The sequence below is a fragment of the Cnephaeus nilssonii genome (assembly GCF_951640355.1).
Source record: "Cnephaeus nilssonii genome assembly, chromosome: 9".
NCBI classification, from domain to species: Eukaryota; Metazoa; Chordata; class Mammalia; order Chiroptera; family Vespertilionidae; genus Cnephaeus; species Cnephaeus nilssonii.
The window spans coordinates 56,184,315-56,209,345 of record NC_137080.1 but is presented as its reverse complement, the minus strand read 5'-3'; the positions used below and the strand labels follow the sequence as shown (position 1 = coordinate 56,209,345).

General features: G+C 39.6%; 1 protein-coding gene across 2 annotated transcripts in view; it reads right to left on the bottom strand.

The window, feature by feature from the left end:
• Positions 1-25,031, bottom strand: part of ME1 (malic enzyme 1) — a 172,569-nt gene that overhangs the window by 98,666 nt on the left and 48,872 nt on the right. For both annotated transcript variants that reach the window (XM_079779880.1, XM_079779879.1), the window contains one exon: positions 3,225-3,300. In XM_079779880.1, the coding sequence (XP_079636006.1) occupies positions 3,225-3,300 (76 nt within the window). The remainder of the gene's footprint in view (positions 1-3,224; positions 3,301-25,031) is intronic.

Below are 25,031 nucleotides of genomic sequence, written 5' to 3'. Positions count from 1 at the left end.
AAGCGATTATGGGCAATCAGGAAGCAGGCAGGCGAGCAGTTGGGAGCCAGCAGTCCTGGATTGTGAGAGGGATGTCCGACTGCCCATTTAGGCCCGATCCTACTGGGATCGGGCCTAAACAGGCAGTCGGACATCCCTCAAGGGGTCCCAGATTGGAGAGGGTGAAGGCTGGGTTGAGGAACACACCCCCCCCCCATGCATGAATTTCATGCACCGGGCCTCTAGTTAGTTATATAATGCACAATAGCTGAGAAGCCTCCAAATATCCAGATCTTTGGTTTATGCGTCCTGGCATAAACTGTTCCATCCCTTTCTGAATGATAGTATCCTCTGAATGAAGGAATATGGCACTTATAATTTATTAGAGGCCTGGTGCATGAAATTCGTGCATGAGGGTGGGTGGTGGGGGGTGTCCCTCAGGCCAGCCTGCACCCTCTCCAATCTGGGACCCTTTGAGGGATGTCCGACTGCCCGTTTAGGCCCGATCCTGTTGGGATCGGGCCTAAACGGGCAGTTGGACATTCCTCTCACAACCCAGGACTGCTGGTTCCCAACAGCTCACCTGCCTGCCTTCCTGATTGCCCCTAACTGCTTCTTCCTGACAGCCTGATCACCCCCTAACCACTCCCCTGCCAGCCTGATTGATGCCTAACTGCTACCCTGCCAGCGTGTTTGCCCCTAACTGCCATCCCCTGCAGGCGTGGTCCCCCGCAACTGCTCTCCCCTGCAGGTCTGGGTCCCCCCCAACTTACCTTCCCTGCAGGCCTGGGTCCCACCCAACTGCCCTTCCCTGCAGGCCCGGTCACCCTCAACTTCCCTCCTCTGCCAACCTGGTCACCCCTAACTGCCCTCCTCTGTGGGCTTGATTGCCCCCAACTGCCCTCCCTTGCAGGCCTGGTCCCTCCCAATTTCTCTCCCCTGCTGGCCATCTTGTGCCGGCCATCTTGTGTCCACATGGGGGCAGGATCTTTGACCACATGGGGGCAGCCATCTTGTGTGTTGGAGTGATGGTCAATCTGCATATTACTTTTATTAGATAGGATAGAGGCCTGGTGCATGGGTGGGGGCCAGCTGGTTTGCCCTGAAGGGTATCCTGGATCAGGGTGGGGGTTTCCTTGGGGTGTGGGGCGGCCTGGGTGAAGGGCCTGTGGTGGTTTGCAGGCCGGCCACGCCCCCTGGCAACCCAAGCAGAGGCCCTGGTATCTGGGATTTATTTACCTTCTACAATTGAAACTTTGTAGCCTGGAGTGGAGGCCTAGGCCAGCCAGGGCTGCAGAAGCTTTGCTTCCTCCATTTCCGGGGGCAACCCTTGCCTCCTGCTCTTTCCAGCTCAGTGGCTGCCGCCATTTCTGTTTGGATTTGTTTACCTTCTATAATTGAAACTTTGTAGCCGTGAGTGGAGGCTTAGGCCGGCAAGTTCAGGGGGAAAGCTTGGCTTCCTTTGTTACCGGGGAAACCCAAGCCTCCCTCCTGCTCTCTGTGGCTGTAGCCATCTTGGTTGGGTTTATTTGCATATTTGCTCCTGATTGGCTGGTGGGCATGGCTTGTGGGTGTAGCGGAGTTAGGGTCAATTTGCATATTACTCTTTTATTAGGTAGGATACCAGACAGTTTACTTAGATATTGTCTAATAACTGATTGCCTTTGCTTCATGTGTGTTTCAACTACATAGTAGAGACTACATTTTAATTTTCACTATTCTATTACAATACAGAGCTGTCATTTATTAAGTGTCTGCTATGTGCAGACACTATGCTAGACTTTTTAAATAACTGTATTTATAATTAAGATCAGGAATATCAGTGAGGACCCAATACTAAGAGTTGTAAGGATACAGGTGGACTATTAATGAAGTTGATCAACTAGTGGGAAGAACATAAAGCAAGGGGATGGCTTACTGCCCAGCCCTTAGGATTACAGGGATATTCATTAGACCTCTCTACCCCAAAACCATTTCCTATGTTGACTCATTCTTAATATCCTCTCCTGATTGAATGTAAGTATTCTTGCTGGGCTGGAGCGGGGTCTCAGTTCATTGAGCGTCATCCATGCACTGAAGGATTGCTGGTTGATTCCTGGTCAGGGCACATACCTGGGTTGCAGTTCGATCTCTAGTTCGGGCCTGTACCAATCAAGCGCTCGCTCTCTCTCTCTCTCTCTCTCTCTCTCTCTAATGATGTCCTTGGGTGAGGGTTAAAATAAGTAAATGTAAGTATCCTTCTTCTTAGAGGATGGGACATTTATACTTTATCGAATTAGCACATTTTTAGGGTAGTTCCTATGGACTGGACCTATGGACAGTGCCGACTACTTGGTGGGAGAAAAACTGAGGGAACAACCTAGTGGGAGAAAGAGAAAAAAACTGGGAAGACTGGAAATAGTAAAAAACATTTTGCTTTACAAGTTTGCCCAGCATTAGCCTTAAAGAACAGAGTGAACCACTTCTAGCCACAACTACTCAAACAGAAAGGACCGTTAAGGGAGTAACACTTCAGAAGTCACAGCTGAAGGGCCTTTGTACCACAGACATCAGTGTATTCAATCTTAATCCTGAAAGTTACCACAGAGTTGCTGGGCACCTAACAGAAAGGAAAGGGGGGCCAAGGAGGGACAAGAACATCTCACTTTCTTTAGACAAGGCGGGTGGTCGAGCACATGTCTAAGAGCAAAGGCTCTGGGACCTGCATTCAGTTCCCACACCACCAGGCACTGCTGTGTGACCCACTGATAAGCAGTGCCTTCCTTTCCTCCATGAATTATCAGGATAAATACAAGAGTGAGTCCAAGTACAGTGTCTCAGAGAGAAACCTACAAAATGTCAGATTATATTGTTACTTTATTTTCATCCGTTCACTCACAGAGGGAAGTCTGATGAGCTTCCTAATTTCCAGATGATAAAGGAAATTAACAGATTTTTTGCCCACCTGGGTTACTCTTACTGAATGCTTAATATGAAAACTGAGTTTGCTTAAACTTATTCAGAAACCATTTCAATGTTTATTCAACATTTATCATTGCTTACAATGAATAAAGAAATACTAAGAAATTAGATGGAAATAATGAGGAAACAGCAGCTACATGATATACAAAAATCAAAGGGATATAAATTAGGTGACATTTACTAGAAAAGCTAGTGAATGCTACTGAAGGCCATGATAACTGTCAATATGTTTTAGAAGAGGGAAAATAACAAATTTGCCATAATGGGAAACTTTAATAACTTACCTTGATGACATCTTCTGGCCATGCATTAAGAACTGAAGCAATATGCCCTCGATCATGGATACTAATAAAAAGACCTCTGACAGAAAAAAAAAAATAGTAGTTTTAATTTACTTCAGACTTATCAAACTATCATGAACATTAAAAACTTTTTTCAAATCAGTTTAATGTATCTCCATTTTTATCAAAATGGTGAAAATTATTTCCTTAAACGAATAAGACATATAAATCTTATAAGAAAGGAACAAAGTATTTAAACAATATATTGACACCTGCAATAAAGGTACATTCATTTGACTATTACATACTCTTAATATGTTTTTTTTAATTAATGAAACATTCATTATTTTGTCTACAATTTAAATAGCATTATTAATTCCACTCACAGATTCATTTACAGTCTTTCATTAAAGAATATGAATAGAAGCCTTTAAAGAATAACATGAAGCATATGCAAACAGGCATTTTCAGTGTATGTCCCATTTATTAAATACTAGAGGCCTGGTGCATGAATTAGTGCATGGGTGGGGTCTGGCCAGCCCACCCCGATAGGGGTCGATCGGGCAGGGGCCTGCTGGGGAAAGGGCTGATTGGGGGCGGGGCCAGCCAGAGGAGGGGCCGTGGGAGGTTGTGGGGGGGGCCAATCGGGGCCGCGATCAGACCAGTTGGCCACCGCAGTGCACGTCATAGCGACGGGTCCTTCCGGTCGTTCCATTGTTCTGGTCGCCTGGCTTTTATATATATAGATTCAGTGTGGAAAGGAGAACATGCATTGGCAATGGCTGAAGTGACTGATATTGTTGAGTAGTCCTTTCATGTGGCACTTGATTTGTGGTTTTAGCTGTTGTTTGCAATGCTGTTATTTAGAGCCTCAACTGAAGGCTTTTACATTTCTCACCCTTACACCCCCCAGTTCCTATGAAAATCTAACAAGTCACTTTAAAAATTAAGATAGAAATGTTTTTAAATTTCTTAATCTCACTTAAAAGTTTTACTTTACTCTTGTTAAACATAGCTACGGAGAACTACCTACAACAAATGTGTAGCTTAATGAAGTGTTATAAGGCAACCACCCCTCTACAGAACATCCACTGAAGCAGAGAAAACCCTGTCAGCTACCCAGAACTCTCTACATGTTTTCTCCCAATCAACACTCCTCCCTCCTAAGAATAACCACTCTCCTGACTTTCCTCAGTTTATAGTTTCATCTTCCAAATAGCAAACCATCCCTATGGATGACTGTTTAATCTGTCTGGTCAAGCTTCCCCAACTCTGAATTTTGCTGGTTGCATCTCTATAGTACAGATTAACACATTACTATTCACTCTGTATTTCTTGGAAAATTGGTAATTGAATTTAAAGGCTTAAATGGGTTCTTCAATTTTTTTACAAGACACTTGACGGTTTTGTGTTATCAGAAGATGCATAACATCTTGTAGTCCTTTTTGTGATTTTAGCAGCTGCTGATGCATAATATCTAAATTCATTAATTCAAAATGGTGATATTCCAATTCTATTAACCATTATTTATTAGCTGGAACACTTCCTTTTTAATTAAATTTATTGGGTGACATTGGTTAATAAAATTATATAGGTTTCAAGTGTATAATTCTATGATACTTATAGGTTGCAAGTGTATATTTTGCACTGTGTGCCCGTGGAGGGTAGAGGAGATCAAACATACTAGTACGGTAACAGAAGATTTTACTTTTGGTGGAACACTTCTTTAAAGAGAATTCTCACCATACCTATTGTTTAGTTACCCTATGGTAAAGTTTATATTTTAAAAAGGGATAAATGCTTGAGTCTTTCTCTTTACTGATCAGGTGTTTTTTTGTTTGCTGGGGTTTTTTTGTTTGTTTGTTTGTTTGTTTGTTTTTAATCTTCACTGGGAATATTTTTCCCATTGATTTTTTTTTTTTTTAAGAGAGAGAATGGAGGGGAGGCAGAAGGTGGGGGAGAGTGAGAGACACATCGATTGGTTGCCTCCCATTGGCATCCTAACTGGGCTGAGATTGAGCCTGCAACCCAGGTATGCACCCTTGACCAGGAATCAACCTGCAACCCTCCGGTCTGCAGGCCAATGCTCTAAACACTGAGAAAACTAGTTAAGGCTACTTATCAGTTTTGTGTTTTTTTTTTTTTTTAAGAATGCATTTGCTAGAATCTTTCAAGAGTTTCCCCTAAGGTGTGTTTGTGTGTGTGTTTGTGTGTGTGTCTGTGTGTGTGTGTGTGTGTGTGTGTGTATGTGTATGTTGGATCAATACGAACTCAGGAATTTAAACTTATTTTGTCTTAATCCATTACAGTTATTTTCTTTATTGAAATCCAAATTGTCCCATTTTTAACCAGTGGAAAGCTCTTCGCATTGGCCCCTGAGCCTTTCTGATAGCTTACTTGATCTCCGCTATGAAGATATTCCATTTTGTCTTAAAAATGTTTGCCCCAGGCCAAAACAAGCCATTTCTGTAAGAAGCCCTGCTTTCTTTTAGTAGAAAGTGGTACTTTAAGACCAAAATCTAGGTACTAGGGATCCCTATCACTACTAGCTGATCCAGGTATTGTTATTTTACAAATTTACAAAACAAAGTTAAAATTCACTTCCTGGTTATGGCTAGAAATCTCAAATGGGCACTCTTCTCTTGAAAAGTTTACCACTGATTTCTTAGCACATTCAACCTACTGCTCTCTGGGAGAACCTTTTCACACCTCCTTTCTTCTCACCTCTCCTCACCTCTCAGGGGATAAGCAAATCTTAAATTTCAAACAGAAATAGATGCAGTAGGGTAAAAACTACCTCATTTTTCTAATATTTTCCCACTTTTATAATATTTTTCCACTAACCAACTTCATCTTTTTAAAAAATAAACTTTATTTTTTAGAGCAGTTTTAGGTTCATGGCAAAACAGAAGATGGTACAAAGATTTCCTATATACTCCCTGCCCCCACACATTTATAATCTCTTCTAGCCAACATTCTCCACCAGAGTGGTGTATTTGTTACAACTGATGAATCTACAGCTGATACATCATTATCTCCCAGAGTACATGGTTCACATTAATGCTCATTCTTTGAGTTGTACATTCTATGGGCTTAGAAAAATTTACAAAGACATCCTATATAATAAAAGGCTAATATGCAAATAGACCGAACGGCAGAGCAACCAAACAACTGTTCACTATGATGTGTGCTGACCACCAGGGGGTGTGCATGGAACATGCTAGCCTTTGGCTGTGGCAGGATGGTGGAGCAGGTGAGCGGGGGCGCCATACTAAGGCGGGGTGCTGGTTGCTGTCATCGGGGTGATCCTCTGGTGGTTACTGAAAATTCTTTGCTCCCACGGGCCGCAGTCCTGCCTGGCACTCGCACCTGCTGCTGGCACCAGCCCCGCTCGCATCAAAGCCGGAGCCTGCCCTGCTCGCACCCGCTGCTGGTGCCTGGCGCCGGTTCCAATCGCTCAGCACCATCAGTGGGTGTGAGTGGCAGTTCCAGGCCCTGATCACCCTGAGGGCTTCTCCACCTCCCACTGCTCCTGAGGGGCCAGCCCCACTTGCACCCGCTGCTGGCGCTGGCCCAAATCGCTCTGCGCCATCAGCGGGTGCGAGTGGGGCCGGCGCTGTCAGCGAATAGGAGCAGCGATGGCGGGAGCAGGGCTAGAGGCAGGCAGGGGATGGGGGGCCGTGGCTGGAGGGGCCAGGCGGGGGCACGGAGGATGGGCTGAGACCCGTCCCTGTGCCCACTGCAGCCTCGCAGCCCACAGTTCCTTTCAAGGTGCACAAATTCGTGCACTGGGCTCCTACTATTGCTACAAACATTCCTGCACGTGTTTGTATGTGTAAGTCCTTTTTTTAAAAAAAAATATATTTTATTGATTTTTTACAGAGAGGAAGGGAGAGGGATAGAGAGTTAGAAACATCGATGAGAGAGAAACATCGATCAGCTGCCTCCTGCACACCTCCTACCAGGGATGTGCCCGCAACCAAGGTACATGCCCTTGACAGAAATCGAGCCTGTGACCTTTCAGACCACAGGCCAATGCTCTATCCACTGAGCCAAACCAGCTAGGGCTGTGTGTGTAAGTCTTGAACTCATTTGGGTAAATACAGCAGGACCTCTAATAACATTGTTTAGTTCAACATTGATGAGGGGAAAAAACATCCATTCCCAGCCAGGGCCACTGTATATGTAGAGTTTGCATGTTCTACTCCTACTGCCGCCCCCCTTCCGTTCCACACACATACTGTATATACACACAAAGCAGCAAACTACTTAAGAGACTCTCTGTTTTGCTCACATTTCTATCCCTAATGCCTATAAGGACGCTGGCACATAGTATATGTCCAACAATGTGCTCTGACTTCAGTATTGAAAAATAAGGCTTCTACATTCTTTTTTTTTTTTAAGTACAGAAAATATCAAATAAAGCCAGACTTAGTATGACTTATTAAGTAACCAAAAATTATATGATAATAGTAAGTGCTACAGGCAGATTACTGATGACTGTCAGACACAACAAAAATATTAATTTATCAAGTTGGCACTAAACTATATCCTTTCCTGTTTTTTTCCACTGTTCCATGTGAATTTATTTTGTTTCCCAAAATGATTATAAGCTCCTTATAAGATATATATATTTCTTTTGGATCCCTTTTATATCCAACTCTGCAATCAAAAGATCTTAATAAATAATTGCAAAATTAGAAGGAAATGTACTTGGACTTTTAAAAATAAGGCATTTTTGTTGAATTATCTAAGATGTTCTTGGCAGTATAACATTAAATAATATTCTTGGAAACTTGTTAGTTAGCCAAGGTTTTCTAAGCAACACTGGTCTGAGGAAACAGTATCATTTTTTCAAACAAGAGGGGCACAGAATGATACTAAATTTTATATCAATTAAATGCCATTATGTAAAGATATGAGTACAACTTCAGTGAGAGAGCAATTTGACCACCTGCAATTTTTTGCTCTGGCTAGAGATTCATTTGTGGTAAAAATGGTTACTCTCAGAGAGACCTCAATAAATTAAGGATCTGCAATGTCCCACCAAAGTCAAGCATTTTGAGGGAACAATTTTCAAAACTTCTGAAATGCTACTTTGATCAGAAACCTATTGAGATATCCAAAAACATTTCGGCACAGTAAAGACTCATACTCATAGAGCTGAATATGAAATGTTAATTATCAATATGTACATATAGATACAGTTATAAAATGAAATGTTTAGACAAGAAAGTTATTTATCAATGATATTTTAATATTTAATTTTAAAATGTGGGCATGTGTTTATTATTTTATTCAGTAGGTTTTAATCTGTAGCAAACATTATATAGTTGATGCTCAAAATATTCCAGCTTTTGCCCAGGTTGGATCCACTTCAAGAGGGTGTCTATGTCTTTTGACAGGACCCCATCATTCTTTGAGCCTTTTCTTACTTTCTGGTACAAGATGCTGCAGGCTCCTTTTACTTATCCTGGCCCAGCCCTGGAATCAGCGATTTCTCTAAGGAGTTCTGGTTCCTTTTTAGTAGAGAATCGAAATTAGATCTGAATGCTAGGTGTGCTCATTGTTCCTGGAGTGTTACTGTTCTCAGGCCAATTCAATGGACACAGCTAGAGAATATATGTATGTGCATACATAGTTTGTGTGCATGTGAGTATGCATGTACACATACGTACACACACATATATTTATTTCTATATCTACCCATCTTCTATCCATACATTGCAAACCATAAGTTCACACTAATACTTCCAATTCTAATTCAATGTTCTCCCTTCAGTTTCCACATTTGTAACAACTTTCTCTAACAGTGAGAAACCTAGCTCCTATTGTGCTTAATATATTTATTTATTAGATCAGTCCTCTTTGTGTAAAACCAATCTTGTCCCCTCTGTGCGTGGACACCCCACTCACCTCACTAAGGCTCCAATCTCCTACACAGATGCCCTCCTCACCCCACTGGGGCCCAACACCTGGCACCCCCTCCTACACAGATGCCCTCATCACCCCATTGGGGGCCCAACACCTGGCACCCCCTCCTACACAGATGCCCTCATCACCCCATTGGGGGCCCAACGCCTGGCACCCCCCTCCCTTCACCTTGCTTGGCTCTCATCTCAAGTCAGACTGCCCTCCTGCGTGGGTGTTCCTAACGCCGCCCAGGCTCCAAAACTCCATGCTACGTCCCCAATCCTTTCCATCGGAGACTGAAGGACCACGAAGCAGACAGAGGGCTCGGCCTGACTGCTGCTGGAGTCTCTGAGGAACACAGAAGCCTGGTGCTGGATGTGCAAAAGGAAGCTACCACTATCTCCTGCTGCTGGAGAAATACCAACCTTGACCGCATGGTCACAAACCAAGGATGGTTATCCCTTTGCTTATCATACTTGTGGAAACTAATTTCCTAATTTTTTATCTTTCATTTGTTGTTTTCCATTTACGTAAAGTGAAACAAACTGATTTTCAACCTTTCAGATTTCTTAAACACCAAACTCTGCCTTATCAATCGTTTTACCTTTATTCTAGATTTGATTCCATTTCTTAAATGTACATAAAATTTCAGTATAGTCTGTGATGTGAGAATCTAGTATCCCATTTCAATACTTTTCCAAATATCACACTTCTGGTATAACTACATTTTGACCTCATTAATGACCCCTGTCTTTTAACACCTGCTTTTATAGTTTTTCCTCCAAGTTACCTGTTTATCCTAACTGAATTTCTTTTTAAAAAAAAATAAAAAAAAAAAAAAATATATATATATATATATATATATATATATATATATATATATTATTGATTTTTTACAGAGAGGCAGGGAGAGGGAGAGAGAGTTAGAAACATCAATGAGAGAGAAACATCAATCAGCTGCCTCCTGCACACCCCCTACTGGGGATATGCCCGCAACCAAGGTACATGCCCTTGACCGGAATCGATTCTGGGACCCTTGAGTCTGTAGGCCGACGCTCTATCTACACCCTTGAGTCTGCAGGCCGACACTCTATCTACTGAGCCAAACCGGTTAGGGCTGAATTTCCTTTTTTATTCAGTTAGATTTTGTCAATTCTGCCAACCATTCTTAATTCCCTTGCCTTTTTCTCTTTCCATCACACCCTTTCTGAAAACCTCCAAATCTAAATCAATCCATCCGCCTTCTCTTTTCCTCAATCCCTACCATAGAATGATGCTTGAAGAAGGCACTTCACCAGGTGTGTTAGCTCCATTAAAACCTCACAGTTTCGCCAGTGTTGGCAAAGTCCTCACACCTTTTCTCACTCTGAAGAAAAAATAGAGACTTTCAGCTTCTAGCTATCCACCTATAAACTTCCTTCCAGCCCTGCCAGTGTGGCTCAGTAGCTGAGAGTTGAACCATGAACCCAGAAGGTCACGGTTCAATTCCCTCCCCATCAGAGCACAAGCCCCAGTTGCAGGCTTGATCTCTGATAGGGGGTATGTAGGAGACAGCTGGTCGGTGTTTCTCTCCCATGGATGTTTCTCTCTCTCTCTCTCTCTCTCTCTCTCTCTCTCTCTCTCTCCCCTCCCCCCCTTTTTCTCTCTGAAATCAATAAAAAACATATTAAAAAAAAAACTTCCTTCCGTTACTCACTATTCATTAGTGAATAAGTGTCAGTATCTCTGCTCTCTTGTCCAGTTTATCCTCATGCTGACATTAGCCAATTCTTAGTCTTCTTCACAGTCTTTGTGTCTGTTTAACCCTTAGATGCTGGCATTCTCCAGGTTCAAAAAAAGTTCTTTTTCACCCTAACGGATAGTGAAGGCCTAGGGACTCCGCTTTGCTGTCACTCTTGGACTCATTTTTAAAGTCCACTTAGTTGCGGCTTCTGCTGAATGTCTGATCTTTTAGCTTGTTCTAAATTTGACGCCATTCTTGTTCTTGCCATTTGATCAATTCAGCCTGGGAACTATCTAGATGCCAACTCTGGATGATCTCTTAAGGATTCACTTAGGCATCCCTCCAATTCCTCTAACTCCTCTGCACTGATAGGCTAGCTCTTAACTGCTTATCAGAGGCAGTGCAGTGTTATGTCCTCTTGGAAATATTTCCTGACCCACATTTAAGCTGAGTTGGAATCTCTCTGTAATCCCACAGAATCTAGCTATTTTTCTAATATAACATTTAGCATGTAGCCATATATTTTACTTTCTTATATATCTGTCTTTCTTTTTGCTGATCTTTACTTTTGAAGTCTATTCTTGCAGACTAGCTTCTCTAAACCCAAAATTAGTGACCAAATTAGTCAACCAATTAGTCTCATGTCCTTTGCTAATATTGAAGAAAACTGACGAGAGCCATATGCATATACTCAGAATTATGGAAATAGGTCTTTATTAATACCTAAAAGAAAAAAAAAACCTGCTGCTTACAGGAATTGTCTCTAGGTAGTTTTTTTTTCCCCTTTTCAGTGAAAGAAAATTCATCAATAGAAAAATGTAAGCCACCTGAGTTATATACTGCCAAATACTAGTACAGTTCAAGCAAATTCCTCTGAAGTGAGGCTTCTTTTGCTAAGAAACTGATCCCTCTCAATCCTACACTATAAACCAAATAACACCCATTTCCTCCTCAGATTTAGATAATTCCCACACAAATCAAATTTATTCTAAGACTGGAAATCTGTCATTAGTTTCCTTTAAGTCTAGCATAACTGATAAGTATGCTTTCAATAAGCATAAACTGTTTCATCATATCAATAATTGGGGGAAATTAAAGGATAAAGTTAAACAGCATTAACTGGATTCATAATAGAGTTCTCAGGCTACTTCCTTTGGGAAGTTGTGCCTAATTCTCAGTCTGTCAGGGTAGAGGCTCACCTATGTTTCCATAGCAACTGTACTGTTCTATTATAACATTTAGCACACACTATTATAACTGCTTGCTTATTGTTTGTCTCCTCCATTAGACTACATACTTCATGAGGCAAACTATTTTGTTCATTATTTTATTACAACTAGAGGCCCGATGCACGATATTCGTGCAAGGGGCTCAGCCCTCGCAGCCGCGGAGGCTTGCCTAGGCCCTCATTGCCCCATCTTCGTCCGGAAGGTCATCCGGTGTAATTAGCATATTACGCCTTTTTTTGTTATAGATGACCTAACACAATGCTTGGCACTTAGTAGCTGAGGCAGATTAAAGATGGTCACAAATTCTTTTGACACTCTTTCCATAGAAAGTGGGGTCTATGTCCTCTCCTTGATTCTGGATGACCTCTGTAACTGCTTTGACCGACAGAATATAGCAGAAGTAGCAATGTGCTCATTTCCAACCAATCCATAAGAAACCAGGGTTCCACTTCCTGTCTCTTAGAACACTTGCTCTTAGAGTACCAAAACTAATGAGTATTGGCTGAGAAGATTTTGCAAGGGATACAAATGCATGAATAGTTTTGAAGGAATCAATTTCCAGATATTTACCTTCTATCTCCCTCTTTCCTAAAATTGATCTAAGACCTGGTGTGGTTCTCTAAAGACGAATCCACTCATGTAGATCCTCCATCCCCTATCTCATTTCACACTAGACATTCTAGTTTATAAAAGAAAGACATCAAATTACCTATCCTGAATTTTACTATACAAATCCTTTGGGATTTCACTGAATTTAGTGAGGCTTGCCTAGCCCCATTTTTCACATATCCCAGTTACAAGTGAACTGTGGTACTAGAACAGTGCTATCTCAGTTCTGAGTCCAGATACAATAATATATAGTAGATTAGTGGGAGGAGGTTTCAGTCTTGAAGGAAATACCCACAAAAGTAAGGCCACACTGAAAATGCCTTTTCTGTCAAATATTTAATGAAAAGCATACATTTTCAGCTATTCTCAATAGGTTAGAATATGTCTATGGGAAATAAAGAAATCTTCAAACAGCTGCAAATAGTAAGTAGTTAGTTATATCTATTGTTTTCAATATATCCAAATATTTTCCAAAACTGCTAAGTATTTCTAGATACACTAGATAAAATCCACAAATAAAAATTTAAGATTTCACTTGAATAAAAGGTGTATCATTTAATTAGATATTATATGATTTTATCAAATTTATGAAATATGTATTCCTATTAGTTAATCCTTTATTTTATAAAATATTTAATTTTCTTTTTTCTTTTTTTAAGAGTTAGCAAGATTTAATATTAGTTTGATTAAATTTTCTGAACATATAATTATGAATAGGAAATGTATAAATGTCTTTAAAATGAGAACAAACACCAAGAATGTTCTTTAGCTCCATATTATGGATAATTAAAAGAAGATATTTCAGTGTAAAAATGCATTGTTTTGACAGTATAGAGTTTTTTTTTTCTACTTCATATCTTAATGCTTTGGGTTTTTTGGTTGATAATCTCATTTCTGATATCATAGGGGCCTGTTTTATAATTAACTAGGCTAGTTAGATATAAAAGTTATTAATTGTATTCTATGTATATTATTTTTTCCATCCTCATAAGAGAAGAATAACAGAAGTACTGCTGAATTAAGCTGAGTGCATAAAAGAAAGTTCCAGAAAAATTTCAAAATCTCCTTTCTGAAATTGGCATATGCATATTTGTTACTGGTAAAGGAAGAACTGTTTTCAGGTGTTTTATGCACGAATTGTTTTGGTTTTGTCTCCAAAATGTACAGAAATAGTTACCTATTTATGCATAACAAACAAATTACCATAAAATTTAGTGGCTTAAGACAAAAATAAACATTTCTCTCTTATAGTTTCTGTGAGAAATTAGGGAGCAGCTTTGATGTTCTGGCTGGAGAGTGTTTCATGAGGTTGTGGTCACCGAAGGCTTACTGGCGCTGGAGGATCTGCTTCCAAAACGGCTCACTCACATGGCTGGTCCCTCTGAGCTGGTTGTTGACAGACCTCTGGTCGTCATGATGTGCACTTCTCTGTAGGGCTGTTTGAGTGTCTTTACAATATGGTGGTTGACTTTTCTACCAGTTTTTAGGTTTTTCCCCCCATATTTTCTTTTTTAAATGTTTCATATTTTCTACATCTTTGTCTAAAATGTAAAATTATTATCTACAAAATCATCTACTTTTAAATAACATGTATTTTTATCTTTCATTAAATATATAGAAATTTTGATGATGTCTAACAAAATCCATAGATTTTTTTTGTAATTTACAGATATTTCTTACCTAATTATTTCTAAAAGTCCAACACCAGAATTATAACATGCATACATATATTCATACCAAAGTAATAACATAACTTGTTTCATACTCCCTACTTCATAAAAACTTACAATATCAGGTACATATTACATTGCTTCATAATAAATTAATGAATGAGATACAATTACCTTTAATTATTTATGCATGTGTGCATTTATTTATTTTAATCCTCACCCAACGATATGCTTTTTTACTGATTATAGAGAGAGAAGAGAAAGAGACAAAGACAGAGACAGAGAGAGAGAAACACTGAGGTAGCAGTTATTTCTCTCCCGTACACTCCCCCACCAGCGATCAAACCTGAAACCTAGGTATGTGCCTTGACCAGGAATCGAACCTGAAATCTTTTAGTGTATGGGATGATACTCCACCCAGACAGGGCTATCATTTATGTTTTAAATAGATAAATCAATTTAATTATCTGCATCATTTTAATCTTGACATTCTGACTTATTAATCAATCATATAATATATGTTCTATAAATTATTTCTCAGTGGTGTTTATAATTTAAAAAAAACATTAACACATTTATTTTAACTAGCAGAAAGTATTTTGACTAAAAGATTTGATAAGAAAGGACTGTTTAGGCCAATTAGGGTATATGACAAGTATTTCCCATTAAGTGAATGAGCTAAATCTGCAACTTCCAGGTTTTGACAAATTGCAAACATCTTATATTGAAAAATATGTACTATAAAGGATGTATTGAAATTAGTGTTCAATTAAGTTTCAACTTTACCAACCATTTCTGAGTATATCAAGTTAAGCAAAATGCCTGAAAGTGAAAGAGTAACAGATTAGTGGCCACTGGGGAAGATCTGATAAAGACTTTTGGGCATAATTCTCAGAAAATGAAAAAGTTATGACTAAAGACTGGGTAGCAAAACCTTTTGCAATTCATGTTGTTTCTAATTCTTTGCTTTCTACATTTTTGAAGGAGGATGTAATTGAGCTGTCATTTGGTAGATTACTTAAAATAAGTTTTAATGGTATATCTCTGTGATTTTCCAATTTCATTAAATGATCCATTTCCAATAAAATTGTTTTTAAATGGTTAATAAAAATTTAACAGATATAACTGTTGTTAGATCACTTGTATACTAGTAATAATCCCAACAGAAATTTTTAACAGTTGAAGGTATAATTGCAGAATAAAAACAGTAAAGTCACTTTATATACATAGCTTTGTTGCACAGAAGTGTAATACTTGATCAATAAAAGAAGTTCAATCATTAAATGTATTATATTAGGATAAAATCATAAACAGGAGTGGAATTAAAATACAGATTCTAGGAGATAAAGGAACATTACAAATTTCTGTTAGAGAAATATTTTTTGCATATTTCAAATGGATGATAGAATATATGATTATATTCCTCTGAATATATTTAAGTGAAAGATATAGCAGTTTTATTTTGATATGTTAATATTTTAAATATGCTGGAAACATTCCTTTTAACTATTCAAACTTATGATAAAGTTTTTTATATGACCAGTGAAGAAAGGCAAGGGGTACAGAGTTTTTCAAAATTCTCTTAAGAGGTTTGCAAACAAAATAGTATGATGATCACTAATCTACAGTAATAAACATACTAGTACACTTGAGGTTTCACTGAGGTTGACAGATGTGCCATCTTAGTTCACTAAATGATGCAAAAGTTCAATCTTAAATTACATTTGTTCCTGAATGTGACTGACCACAAAATTGAGCGAAATTCTTAAACAAATCAGTTGAGTGGAATACTAAGAATACATGTACTTTATTAAAGTATTAGTAATAATTTTAAAATCCAAAAAATACAGCTTTCACTGTATTTAACATGAAACATATGAATTTTGAAAGTTATTTTTTACTAGTTCTAAAGCATTCTTATTAAAAATTTGTGATTTCCATACACTGTGAATAGCTACAGAATTGTATCAATAATGTAGTTAGTTATACATTGGTCCATTTATAATATGACATGCAGTAACAGAAAAAAAATAAGTTTCTATCAAGAATGACTCTTTAGAATGGGGAAAGAATATCTTTTGGCACTGATGAAATTACAATTACTTTTGTTGCTGTTGTTAATCCTCACCTGAGTATATTTTTTCCATTGATTTCTAAAGAGAGTGGAAGAGAGGGACAGAGAGAGAGAGAGAGAGAGAGAGAGGGAGGGAGGGAGGGAGGGAGGGAGGGAATGTGCAAGAGACACATTGATTGGTTGCCTCCCGCACATGCCCCAACCGGGGTTGGGGATGGACCCTGCAACCCAGGTATGTGACCTTGACTGGAAATCAAAACCACCACCATTTGATGCATGGGCTGACACTCTAACCACTTAGAAACACTGGCCAGGGCAAATTACAATTACTTTTAAGCATGCTATTGCAGATAAGAATATTGTTATTGGAGACATTTAAATGTATCCTAATATTTGGCAACCTATTAGAAATCAAAAGAATTTAATCTCTTATGTTCCCAAATATATAACCAACAAATTAGTTTAACAGGGAGAGGCAATAGGTTGGGGAAGAATTATTTGAAAGAAAAATGCATGAAGTCTTTGGGATCTCAGCCATCAGCCTCCCTTAGGATCTTACTAATTAATTGTGTCACATAGCTGGTAAAACAAAGGGATTGGTGCTTAGAAAGCAGAAGAAGTGGTTTTAGCTTCTGTTCTTGTTTCTTTCCCCCTTTAAACTAAAATAAAACCAAATCAGTAAACTTAGGTTTTCACTAAATTAATAAAGAGTTGAGGCAGTCACCAATAGAAGCTATAAATACAGCAAAACCATGTAATCATTCAAATAACAGAAAAATGGCAGGAAGCACAGAGATCCAGAAGGCAACCTTTATCCTGTTTTTTTTCCCTAGGCTGTAGGAAGCCGAGGGGGACAAGATGGCGACCAGCAAGAAGGTAGGGAGGGAGAGTGTGTGAGAGAGTGAGGGAGCTATAGAGGAGTGTGTGGATGTGTTTGGGGTATGTGTGTGAAAGCTAGGGACAGTTAGATCCTGTAGGTCTTCCAAGGGGCTGCCAAACCAGGCAGTCTTAGATGGCGAAACCCTGCTGCCACCGCAAACACTCCAGAGAGGACACTGCCAGCACAGAGTCCACGCCATCTTGAAGAACAGAACTGCTTGAGACTAGGATCCTAGCCTCGCCACCACCCAATCTTGTCTCAGTCTCAAACTGGGACCCTACAGCCACTCGGGTAAAAGACCTGCGACCACAGCTGCAGACCCACAGACACCAAGACCCCAGGCACCCCGGCCGCAGATTTCTGTGAGTGACAGAGTCAATTCCCCTCCCCGATGGCCCGTGGCAGTGGCATAGGAACTGCAGGCGCTCTCCGCGCAAACAGGCCTCCTACCCACACACAGCAGCTGCAGCTCTACCTGAATTTGAGCCTGGGTGCGCAGACACGGGAAATTTGTTTCCCGCGACCAGACCACGCACCCACACAGGAAGGCTATGCTGAATTTGAGCCTGGATATGCAAAATAGGGAAGTTTGTTTCCCGTACCCAGACCCCGCGCCCACACTGGGAGGCTGTGCTGAATTTGAGCCTGGGTGTGCAAACTCGGAGAGTTTGTTTCCAGCAGCACACACCTGAATGACCAGACCCCGAGCTCAAAAGGGAGGCTGCACTGAATTTGAGCCTGGGCGCGCAAACTCGGGGAGCTTGTTTCCCTCAGCGCATACTCCCGTGACCAGACCCCACGTCCACACAGGGAGGCAGTGCTACCTGACTTTGATTCAGGGCATGCTCACACAGAAGGCTGTTTTCTGTAGGGCAGGAGTGGACCTCCTGCCGACACAATGTGACTGTTCAACCCGGTCCCCCAAGAAGACCGGGGACCCTGATTCTCCACGCAAGAGGCAGCACTGAGCACCAGTGACTTGACTCTGTTTTTCATCACGCGCCTGGGATCCCTGATTCCCAGTGCATTCACACTAAGAGCCAGTGACTCCAATTCTTGGTGCATGTGCACACAAGGAACCTGACTCAGTACGAGGCCGCACCAAGCAACAGAGACTCGGATACTTGATTCTCGGCATGGACACAGGGGGTCTCTGACTCCTGACATGTGCTAGGGGACTCTGATTTTCAGCATATGCCAGCAGGGTCTCTGTTTTAGTGCAGTGCAGGCAGGGTCCCTGATTCTAGGTGTACACATGAGGCCACACTAAGCACTGGTGACTCTGATCCTGGGCGAGTGTGGCTCCCACCAACCCACACAGCCACACGTCTTGGTGTCGGAGCTCTTCAGTGACACTCAGGGGGTGCAAAGCCCCCACTGCATATGGCCCAGGCTCCCACACTCAACATTTGAACCTTCTGGTGATAGTCAGAATGGGGAGACAGCGATACAATCCCCAAAGGAAAGAAAATGAGGAATCGCCAAGAAAGAAAATAAGTGTAACAGAAGCATGAAACATGACAGAAAAAGAATTCAGAGTAATGGTCATACAGTTCATACACCGGATGGATGAGAAAATCAACAACCTATGCAAAAATCAAAAAGAAATCAAAAGTGATATAGCTACAATCAAAAACACCATGGAAGGTTTCAACAGTAGACTAGAAGAAGCAGAGGACCGAATTAGTGAGTTAGAAGATAAGGTACAGAAACAAGCCCAATCTGAATATTAACTGGAGAAAAAAATTAAAAAACAGGAGGAAAGCCTAAGGGAGCTTTGGGACAATGCAAAACAAAGTAACATATGTATAATAGGGCTGCCAGAAGGACAAGAAGAGCAGCAAGGATTAGAAAATCTATTTGAAGAAATAATGACAGAAAACTTCCCTGATATGGGGAAGAAAAAAGTTACACAAGTACAGAGAGTTCCAGTAAGATGAATCCCAAAAGACCCACACCAAGACACGTCATAATTACAATGGCAAATGTTAACGACAAAGAGAGAGTCTTAAAGGCTGTAAGAGAGAGACAGAGTTACCTACAAAGGATCCCCCATCAGATTATCAAATAATTTCTCAACAGAAACACATCACGCTAGAATGGAATGAAAGGAGGTATACAAGTGATGCAAAGCAAAGGACTGAATCCAAGAATACTCTATCCAGCAAGACTATCAATCAAATTGAAGGGAAAATCGGGAGCTTCGCAGACAAAAAAAAGTCTAAGGGAGTTTATCCCTACCAAGCCAGCAATGCAAGAAATGCTAAAGGGAATGCTGTAAAAAGAATAGAAAGGGAGGAAGAAACACAGGCATAACATACAGAAATGGCTACAAACAAGTATCTAACAATAATAACATTAAATGTAAATGGATTAAATGCTCCAATCAAAAGACACTGAGTGAATGAATGGATAAGAAAACATGTCTTATATATATGCTGTCCACAGGATACCTACCTCAGAACAAGGGACTCACAATGACTGAAAGTGAAGAGATGGAAAAATATCTATCAGGCAAATGGAAATGAAAAAAAAAAAGCTGGGGGAGCAATACTTATATCTGACAAAATAGACCTCAAAGTGAAGACCAAACAAGAGACAAGAAAGGCCACTTCATAATTCTAAATGGATTGATACAACAAGAGGATATAACTCTGGTAAACATTTATGCACCCAATGCAGGAGCACCCAAATACATTAAAAAAAAAAAAAAACCTTCTAGAAGATATCAGGGGTGAGACTGACAGCAACACAATCATAGTAGGAGGCTTTAATATCCCATTAGCATCACTGGAAAGTCCTCTAGACAAAAAATTAGCAAAGAAACATCAATCCTAAACAACTCACTGGATCGGATGGACTTAATCGACATCTTTAGAACATTCCATCCCAAAACTACAGAATATACATTCTTTTCAAACGCACATGGGACATTTTCAAAGAGAGACCACATATTGGGACACAGGCAAAGTCTCTCCAAATTCAAGAGGACTGAAATCATATCAAGCATCTTCTTAGCTCACAATGGCATAAAATTAGAAATCAACTATAGTTAAAAAAGAATCACAAAAATTCAAACACTTGGAGGCTGAATAGCATACTATTAAACAATGAGTGGGTTACCAAAGAGATCAAAGAAGAAATAAAACACATCCTGGAAGCAAACAACAATGAAAACACAACAATCCAAAATATTTGGGACACAATGAAAACAGTCCTGAGAGGGAAGTTCATAGCATTACAGGCCTACCTCAAAAAACAAGAAAAACTGATAATAAACCATCTATCTCTTCAACTTGAAGAATGAGAAATAGAGCAACAAGAAAAGCACAGAGTGAGCAGAAGGAAGGAAATAAAGAAGATCAGAGAGGAAATAAATGACATAGAGATGAAAAAAAACAATACAAAAGATCAATGAAACCAAGAGCTGGTTCTTTGAAAGGATAAACAAGATTGATGAACCTCTAGCCAGGCTCACCAAGAAGCAAAGAGAGAGGACCCAAATAAACAAAATCAGAAACGAAAGAGGTGAAACAACAACAGACCCCACAGAAATATGAAGAATTGTAAAAAAAAATACTATGAGCAACTCTACTCCAACAAACTGGTCAACCTACAAGAAATGAACATATTCCTAAAAAAATACAACCTTCCAAAACTCAACCAGGAGGAATCAAAAAATCTGAATAGGCCAATAACTATGGAGGAAATTGAAACAGTAATCAACAAACTTCCAACAAACAAAAACCAGCTTCACAGGGGGGTTTTATAAAACATTCAAAGAAGAAGTAAAACCTATTTCCCTGAGACTATTCCAAAAAATTCAAGAGGAAGGAGCACTTCCAAGCTCTTACTATAAAGCCAGCATTACCCTAATCCCAAAACCAGATAAAGACAATACAAAGAAATAGAATTACAGGCCAATATCCCTCATGAACACAGACACCAAAATCCTCAACAAATCAACAAATGACAAGTGCTGGAGAGGATGTGGAGAAAAAGGAACCCTCGTGCACTGATGGTGGGAATGCAGACTGGTGCAGCCACTGTGGAAAATAGTATGGCATTTCCTCAAAAAATTAAAAATGGAACTGCCATTTGACCCAGTAATAACACTTCTAGGAATATGTCCCAAGAAACTAGAAATACCAATCAGAAAGGATATATGCACCCCTATGTTCATAGCAGCATAATTTTTAATAGCTAAGATTTGGAAACAGCCTAAATGCCCATCAGCAGATGAGTGGATTAGAAAACTGTGTATATCTACACAATGGAATACTACGCTGCTATAAAAAAGAAGGAATTCTTACCATTTGCAACAGCATGGATAGAACTGGAGAGCATTATGCTAAGTGAAATAAACTAGTCAGTGAAAGAAAAATACCACATGATCTCACTTATTTATGGATAATAAAAAACATTATAAACTGATGAACAAAAATAGATACAGAGGCAGAAAAGCATCAAACAGACTGTCAAACTACAGCTGGAAGGCTGGGTAAGGTCGCGGCGGGGGGGGGGGGAGTAAGAGATCAACCAAAGAACTTTTATGCATGCATATAAGCATAACCAATGGACGCAAGACACTGGAAGGAGGGTGAGGGCATGTGCCAGGAGGTAGGGGAGGGCGGGGGAAGGTCAATTGGAAAAAAAAGGAGACATATGTACTACTATTTTTAATACTTTAAACAATAAAAAACAAATAAAACATATTTAAAAATAAGTAAATATAAAAATCTTTTACATTTTCCTCTATAGAAGGTTATGGCAATTTCTGTTACTTATTTTTACCTATTAAAATTTCCCTTACATTAAAAAAAAGAAGCCACCCATCCTTGAGAAATAAGATGATATTGTTCTTAGAAAACATGGGCTTTCCACTTAGCCTGGGAAGAACTGAAGGGCTAATAACTGTTTAAAACCTAGGTTTGCAAGACTCACCCATTTAAAGACAATTAATATAAAAGATGGGACGGGCAGGAAAAAGAAGATGGTCTAAAAACAACTATTACAATGGAACACAAAATATAGAAAAAGGAAGTTAGTTCTCAAGTCTAATAAAGAAAGTATATATAGCACTGCATCTGGGAAAGAAAAAAAGGCATCACATTTCTTCAGTTCTGAGAGGAATTTATGAAATAGGACTTTATATAAAGGACACTGACTAATATATTAGACATTGTTTTCAATACAAGTTTTAATAAAAGGCATAGAACAGCCTTCTCTATTTGATATTTCTTTCTTATATGAACCCTGATTTTTAAAAAAAAAACAATATAAAGGTAAGTTACAAATGCCTGCAAATCATATTGAATAAATCAAAATTAAACTTCACTGATATTCTCCACTCAGATATTTATATTTGTCTGTAGAATGGGGAGAGGGCAGTATGAATGGAGGAAAAGTTTTATATAAATTCGACGTGGCAGTTAGCAGATACTTGAACAACATAAATATTACATATAAAAGTTTCTTAAACTGACTCAACTGGCTTAATACATAAATTAGGGCTCCCAGCAACTTATTCATCTGTTTTCCAACCACAAGGAATTCTTCCCACCATAGTCATTGGTGGTTTTCTCTGGGTAATGAGTAAAGAAGAAGATTGTCCTCTGGGATTGGTTTTTTTTTTTGTTTTTTTTTTTTTTTTTGAGTATGTATCTCATTCCAAATCAAAAAATAAATTAAGAAAGCTAAACACACACACACACACACACACACACACACACACACACACCCCTTTTCTTATAGCTATGTTAGTGAGTTACTTACTTTAATATGTATAGTGTTCAAATTACTTAGTTATTTATGTCACCAACAAAGTGCATTTCATTAGTACAACTTTTCATATTATTTAGTTAACGTTGTGCTCTATTTTGTTTCATGAGAAATAATGATGAGTAACAAAGAAAAAAGAAACCACATGGCCGTGTCCAAGAAAGATAATAAATTAGAAGCTAAATTTGGTATTGAAATAATCTTTGCAAAAATAAATATGCAACATCAGTATCTCATTTATCTTACTGGAAAAATTTGTGAGCTCATCTTCTTATGTGAAAAAAAGAGAAATGTCCAATATCCAACAGATTTTTTTCTGAGTGAGGACTTCCTTGAGAAACTTAATTTAGTTTAAATAACAGTTTAAATTATATATATAGTTAAATTAAACTTTATATAGTTTAAATACAAATATATTTGTATTTCCTTGGAAATACCAAATATAATAATATATTGTTATGAGGCAGAATAACATAAATTTCCTTTGTGTTCTATAAATATTTATTAAAAACATATCTTTAGTGATAGTGTTAAAGTAAGTTTAAGTACTTAGGAAAATAAATTTCTGTTTCATAAGTTAAGAATTTGATATCTGAATACTGAAAATACATCTGAATTTCAGATAAATCAGTTTTTAATTTCTGCTATATACATCTTGTCAAAAGATATAGGTTTAAGAAAGATAATCTTATTTAAATACTAGAGGCCTGGTGCACAAAATTCGTGCATGGGGAGTAGGGGGGGGAGGGTGTGTCCCTCAGTCCAGCCTGCATCCTCTCCAATCTGGGACACCTCGAAGGATGTCTGACTGCCTGGGATTGGGCCTAAACGAGCAGTCGGACATCCCTCTCACAATCCATGACTGCTGGCTCCCAACCGCTCGCCTGCCTGCCTGATTGCCCTAACCGCTTCTGCCTGCCAGCCTGATCACCCCTTAACCACTCCTCTGCAAGCCTGATTGATGCCTAACTGCTCCCCTGCTGGCCCGATTGCCCCTAACTGCCCTCCCCTGCCAGCCTAGTCACCCCCAACTGCCCTCCCCTGCAGGCCTGGTTGCCCCTAATTGCCCTCTCCTGCTGGCCCAATCACCCCTAACTGTCCTCCCTTGCCAGCCTGGTCACCCCTAACTACCCTCCCCTGCAGGCCTGGGTCACCCCAATGCCCTCCCCTGCAGGTCTGGTTCCCCCCAACTGCTCTTCCCTGCTGGCCTGATTGCCCACAACTGCCCTCCCCTTCTGGCCATCTTGTGGTGGCCATCTTGTGATCACATGGGGGCGGCCATCTTGTGACCATATTGGAGTGGCCATCTTTGTGCAAGGGAGTGATGGTCATTTTGCATATTACCTCTTTATTATATAGGATAAGGAGAATAAGGCTGCAGAATTGTTCATGTACTTGCAACCACAGAATGAGATGAGCCAAGAACACAGCTAGTGTTCAACTCCATGGTGTAGAAGGCCCAGCTGAGACTGAACTATTCAGACAGTTATAGAACTCCACCCTCATATTAATATTTTTATTTTAAAATAAGCACACAGACATGAAATGAAGAGTATTTAGTAGCAATGTGAACATGTCTAGTTGGCTTTTCCTTGAGGGGGAAAAAAGGATTGGTTCAGGATGGATTTGTGCAGTGGACAAAGGAATGAATAATCAGAGTATAGACCTGAGTTATAAATAAAGTGACTGTACTAAGCCTGCAAGCTTGAGAAATTCTTATGTTCAGCAGATGTTATTGTCTCCTGCTGGTGTTTTTAGAGTCAGTGTAAATATACTAGGTGTTTGTATCCTGTCACCTCACCGACTTACAGCCATCACTGCAGAAGTTAGTCACATGTGAACTGGTTACTGTTACTGGTGACTGTGTTAGTTAACAGCCTGGCTTGATTTCCTTGCTCCATATCTGAAGAGGATCAAGTCCACTAAGAGTG